The following is a 5,974-nucleotide window of genomic DNA, read 5'->3' as shown; positions in this document are numbered from 1 at the left end:
CCCCCACCTCCATTATCGCGCCGTTCACAGCTCTTTATTTATCTCGTTGGCTCTCGCAATTACTGACCCGGGGGGAGCGGGGAGAGGAGACCGCGGCCAGCGGGGGGGAAGAGGACAAACAACGGCAGGGCGGGAGGGCGGGCGAGAGCGAGAGTGAGAAAAGGGATGGGGGGATAGGCGTTGTAAATCTCCAGCGGTTTGATTGAGACCGTCACTTCCATTAAGCTGTGGGGCTATAGTGCCCCTGTGAGCGGGAGAGATAGGAGTTAGAGGATGGGGAGGGAGAGGGGGGGGCGGCAAAGTTAAGACCCGGGGGGCAGTAACACTCCCGACAACCTTGCTAATGCCTCTACCTCCGCAGTGCGGGGCGTGGCGGGGCGTGGCGGGGCGTGGCGGAGCGAAGGGACCCTCTGCCCCTCCTCGTCCTCGGCAGCCCTGCCTAGAGAGACTGTAAGCAAGCAGAGAGGCGTCAACTCGGCCGCCGGGCGCTGCGCTGTGATTGGCCACGTCCCCAGTGAAAATATCCGCACTGCCGCGTGCACATAGTGGCCGCTAAGTGCACGCAGTGCCTGCGCCGCCGCCGGGCCCCCCGGATTCGGGTGCGGGCCCGCCGCCGCCCGCCGCCGAGCGCGGCCCGAGGGCGACCCGAAGGGCTGCCTCGGTGCGTAGGGCAATATGGCAGCCGTGCATTATTGGCACTGGGGACACAGCCACGCCGCGCCACTGCGCCCGGCGGCCCGGTTGTCATCTCTCTCCCCTCCAGTCTCTCTAGCCCTGCCCTGGCGCCAAGCAGACGGCTGCGCACAGTCGGCCGGACCAGGGTGGCGGCTGCGGCGGCGGCGGACTTGGAGGAGAGCGCAGGTGATGTGATACGTGTTGGTATAAAACTGCCACCAACTCCACTTTCTGCTTTGATGGACCCAAACTTCTGCTGCCACGGAGCACAGTGAGAAAAAAAAGAAGGGCAGAGAAAAGCGTTACGCGATGGTGAAAACAGAGAGGCGAGGGTCGGAAAGACGGGACGGAGTCGGACCAAGAGACATAAATAAAGCAGTGAATCGTTACGGCTGAGGTCAGGCTGAACTTGGGCTTAACGAGAGCAGCCCCCCCCCTTCCCCGCGGCACCCGCTGCCCCGCACAGAGTACTCTCACACATCAACCAGAATCAATTTCATCCCAATTTCATTACCATGCGCGCCGAAAACGGTTGCGTTTAGTTGCGTCCTGTTCTCGCCCCACCCCCACACCGGGCCTTTCCTAGAACGAACGAACGATCCTATCTCTCTCTCCCCCCCCCCCCCTCTCTCTCTCTCTCTCTCTCTCTCCACCGTGCACTCTACCGACATTCTTCGCCGGAAGCGCCGCGGCGTCGCAGAAGCAGAGGAACATCCCGCCCGGCAGCAAGCGGAAAGTCCGCGAGGTTGGATAAACCGTCTAAACTAATTTCCTCTACTCAGGCCCGGCAGCGGGGGGCAGCGCACATGTGGTGCGGCGCGGCTGTGGCTCGCGCACCCAGCCACGCGCCCCGCGAGACCAGGCGGGGTGGGGTGGCGGGGCGGTCTCTGCAAACCACGCGCAACTCGACCGAAACTTGACACTGCCCAAGTCCGCCTTACCTTCAGATCCGCTCGCCGGGGCAGCGCGCGCGCGCGCTCGGGCAACCTCGGGTTTGTTATTTAAATGAGGCGGACCTCGGCATTGCGGGGAGTGCGGGTCCAGTTGATTGCCACGGGCTGGCGAGCGCGGCCCCTCAACCCCTTCGCATCTCTACTCGCGCCCACCCCCCCCCCTCCCCCGCCCCTTATTGCCTCACAGTTCTCACACACCACCTCTCCAAAGTCCTCTTTGCAAAGGGTTCGCACCAAAATCCATCTGAGTTCCTGCTCGAGCACTCGAGCGGCATTCTCGACAGCAACCAGTCAAATATATAAACATTTCCCCTGACCTTCAAAGAAACACATTTCACTTTTAGTTCCTTACAAACAGCAGCGTCCGTATTGCGAAGAAATGAGTTTGTAAGTACAAAGGATCCGAAGCAGCCATATTACAAACGATTTTTCTGTATTACGAAAAGCCCCGGTTCGTAATACGAAGAGTCGGTTGGTAATACAAGCCTAGGCTCTTCGTAATACAAAAAAATTGTTTGTATTACAAATGCCTTAAAGTGTTGCGAGTGCCACGTTAAAAAAAATAGCAAGAACGGCACAAATCACTGGTGACAAGTGAAATGGGCGTAGACCCACGAATTTTGCACGTTTCACCAGTGAAATGGCATATTCTTCCCCGCGACCGCGTGACCCAAATTCCTGCAAATTTCCTGATTTCCCCGACAATCTACCCCACTCGTCGCACGCAGCGCTGGCAGGTGGCGGGCGGCACACTGTCGCGCACCGCAGCCTACAGGGTAGGCCACTCAACAAACGCGGGTGCGAGGCGAGAGGCCCGGCCGGCCGGCGGGCGGGCGGGCGCGCTGCACGTGCACGCTCCAAGGTGTGGCTGCCTGCCTTGCGGCTCAGGCTGTCAGTTCCGTCAGGTTCACCCTAGTTGGTTACACCACCACCCCGCCACGCCACGCCCGTGAGGTGACGTGCTGCTGCCGCGCCAGGCCTATGCCAAACCCCGACGAGCTTATTTGGAGTTGGTTCCGCAAACTGAAGCCTTGCGAGAGAGAGGGGCGTGGCGTGCGGTTAGGTAGAAGGGAGGGGTGAGGTAGAAAGAGGGGGGGGGGGGCACGGCTTGTCAGAGGAGGGACCCACAAATAATAATAACACAAAACCCCCGGAAATATCCGCTTTACCTCACTCGCCGAGCAGCACAAGTGCATGCACAAGACGCGCTAGCGGCGGCCGGCGAGGTGGGGGAGAACGAGGAAAAGAGGGAAAGGTGGAAGGGGGAAGAAAAGAGCTCAGCATCATACGCACAGATAGACACTCTGTCTCGACAGCCGGAAGGGGGGCTAAAGGCGGGTTCAAGATCATACCCTCCCGCCCGTACGCTAAACGTGTTTTCTTAAGCTAAGCGTGTTTTGTCATATGCGAAGAGCATTCACGATGCTCCGTACGCTAAACGGAATCGCGCGGACCGTTTTACTCCCTGATTGGTCGCCGCCACGGATCTGCACGAAAACGTTCAGCGTAGGGCACCCCTAAGCGCTTTTTTCCATCAGGACGGGAAATCCGTCTAAGCCAGGGGTCTCAAACTCGCGGCTCGCGAGCCAAGCGCGGCTCGCCCAGCCCAGTAGCGCGGCTCGCCGAGAGCCGCGCACCTCTTGCGTTCGGGTGGATCCGAGCCCCCGAGAGCCGCGCTCGGGTTGCTCGAAGCTGAGCTGGACCCAGCCGCCGTCGTCTGTCGCTCGACACACGCCGCTCGCTCGCTAGCCCAGTGTGTGTGTCTGTCTTTGTCTCACTCATTGAGGCGCCATTGGGAGTGACAGAGACAGACACACTGGCCGGCGACCGAGCGCCGAGCAAAGCAAGCCGGCGGCGACAGCAGTTGCGGCCGGGCACGGGTCAGTCGTTGAGGCACCACTACATCTATCTCTCTCACTCTTCTTGCCGAAGAGCTTGTAATGCGTGTGGCCTATGCAGACGAGGCTCGGCGGATAGCTCGAGTTTGAGACCCCTGGTCTAAGCATTTCGTTTCGCTGAAGGAATTCCGCTTAGCTTAGGCATCGTGAACGCACCCATAAGACCGGTGGGTAATGGAAACAAAAAGCGTTTTCGCTTAAGAAAACACGTTTAGCTTAGGAAATGTGATCGTGAACCCGCCTTAAAGGCCTGGTGATGTCGTGGTGTACACTACAAACCTGAAGCATGTTCAGGGTGGGGCATATCACTCGTGTACGTATTGAGTGAGGGGAAGGGAGAGGGAGGGAAGGGGAGGGAAGGGGGTCCGGGGCTACTGGCCGAAACAACAACCCCGCATAACATAATGGGAGCGGGCCGGCCGGCGGATGGTTCGGTTTGGCTCTGACATGAAAGGGGTGGGCGCGGCGCTTCTCCCCTGCCCTGCACGGCCGCCCCGCCGCGCGCCACTGCGCCACGCCGCCCACGACATCTAGACCTCTAGGACGACCTAGAGCAGGCCGCCGCCATAGTTCTGCTCCATACAATGAGGGGGTTTGGGGGCGAACAGGTTCCCCGCCCCGCGTAATATCTCCCGCCGCGATGAATAGGGGCAGGGCCGGCAGGGCCGGGAGTAGCGGAAGCCGCAAAGTACTTTGTGGTATAGGGGGCGAGCCCGGGCTGGTAGCGGAGCTGGTAGCGGAGCTGGCGCTGCCGAGGGAGAGCGCAGGTAAATCAAAGCGGGAAAGGAAAAGCTCCGGCAGATTCCCTACGAGAGGTGGAAAAAAAAAGAGAGAAAGAGAGATGAGACGACCTGAAAGCAACGCAAGCAAATAATCGTCCATTTCCCTCATTTTATTCGTTTAATTTCCCCGATGGCGGCTCGAGACCAACCCCATCCATTGTTCTTGTCTAAAGAGGGGGAGGGGGTCGGCGAGGGGAGGGCGGGGCTTGAAATAAAATGGGAAAGAAAAGGGGAGACAGCGCAGTGCGATGTGCTGGAGGGAAAGACACACGGACAATAGTAGGGGGAAAGGGGGGGGAGAGAGAGAGAGAGAGAGAGAGAGAGAGAGACGAATGATTTTTTCCCTGAGGCGCAAGCGAAGCAGAACGAAGATGGGCGGTGTCGTCCGATTCGCACTCCATTGCATTGCCGCACTGTGGAAACTGATGGCCATATGGTTCATAGCTAAATTCATATTGCGTTAGTGACTTTATTGAATGAGGTAACTCTAGTTGTAATACTTTCATGGAACACACTGACTTTTGTTTAGAAAACAGTACTTCATTAAAAATATAGTAATATGGGCGATATGCTGCTTGCATAAAAGCTTTCCTTCTGCAAAGAAAAACTGGAGTGAAATTTGGAAAACACACTGAAAATGCTAGAGTCAGCTATCTTGCTCTCAGGAGAGCGAGAGCAGTCACACACAGATTTCGCAAGGGGGAGAGCGAGGCAGCTTTCCCCACCACTCCCCCGCCGCCCGCCCGCGCCTGCAGCCCCTGCAGCCAGTGCATAGGCAACCCAACGTACTGGCCTGCACACGCCCGGTACTACGGAACATATGCTGTCTCGTAAAACACAAAACAAAATCTTCAAATAGTATGTTTGAAGAGTAGGCTTACCCTGTGCTGGTGCGCCGTGCCGCGGCCGGCTCGGTACTCCTGGTACTGCGACACCACGCAGAGCAGGGAATAGATCTGCAACAAAACGCGCGAGACTGTGATGTTGGCGCTGGCACAGCCGGCACAGCGGGCCGCCCGGGAGTTGGGCCGCCCGCCCGCAGTGCTGTACGGCAGGCCTGCCTACCCCGCGCTCCGCAGGCGCTCCGCGGAGCATCCGCGGCCGCGGGGACACACAGCTGGGGTTGGACAGTGGGAATGTATCGAAGAATGCAATGTACATACGTAGGGCCCCGTGCGTTAACATTATGCACGGGGTAGCTGAGCGAAAGTGCATTAAAATAACAGAACGCGTAAAAAATATAAAACAGAACTAACGAATGAGGGTCCGCCTAGTAGGTAGGCAATGGTTCCCTGCTCCTAGAACGTAAGAGATTTGAGGGGGGGGGGGTCGCTTCCAATTATTCCGTCTCTATCGTGAGCCACCTAATGGGTAAAGAATTTGTCTCAAGATCCTTGTATGTGCATTTAGGCAACTTACCGTGACCCTCCCCTACCTCCCCCGAGGCGAGGGGTACTTCACTATAAATTCAAGCATACACAAATTTCCTTCTTTTCTCTGATTTATTTCCCTGCGATTATCCTTTTATCTTTCTGATGTTTTTCTGATTTTTTTTCTAAGTTTTGAAATAATTTTTTAAATGATTCTTCTGATTTTTTCCCTGATTTTTTATAAAGGGCGTACCCTAGTTTTTGTTCAGTGAAGTTTCCCACCCATACCCTCAACC

The 5,974-nt window shown here is 57.2% G+C and overlaps 1 protein-coding gene across 1 annotated transcript in view; it reads right to left on the bottom strand.

Annotated features, from left to right (window-relative positions):
• The window catches only part of LOC113217031 (transcription initiation factor TFIID subunit 4-like), a 78,851-nt gene that overhangs the window by 3,176 nt on the left and 69,701 nt on the right, over positions 1-5,974 (bottom strand). Inside the window, exon 7 of the mRNA XM_052265632.1 lies at positions 5,190-5,264. Within this exon, the coding sequence (XP_052121592.1) occupies positions 5,190-5,264 (75 nt within the window). The remainder of the gene's footprint in view (positions 1-5,189; positions 5,265-5,974) is intronic.

The sequence above is a fragment of the Frankliniella occidentalis genome, unplaced genomic scaffold (genome assembly GCF_000697945.3).
Source record: "Frankliniella occidentalis isolate FOCC.00 unplaced genomic scaffold, Focc_3.1 Scaffold28, whole genome shotgun sequence".
Lineage (NCBI taxonomy): Eukaryota > Metazoa > Arthropoda > Insecta > Thysanoptera > Thripidae > Frankliniella > Frankliniella occidentalis.
The sequence above is the reverse complement of the archived record's forward strand: the minus strand, read 5'-3'. Positions and strand labels throughout refer to the sequence as shown.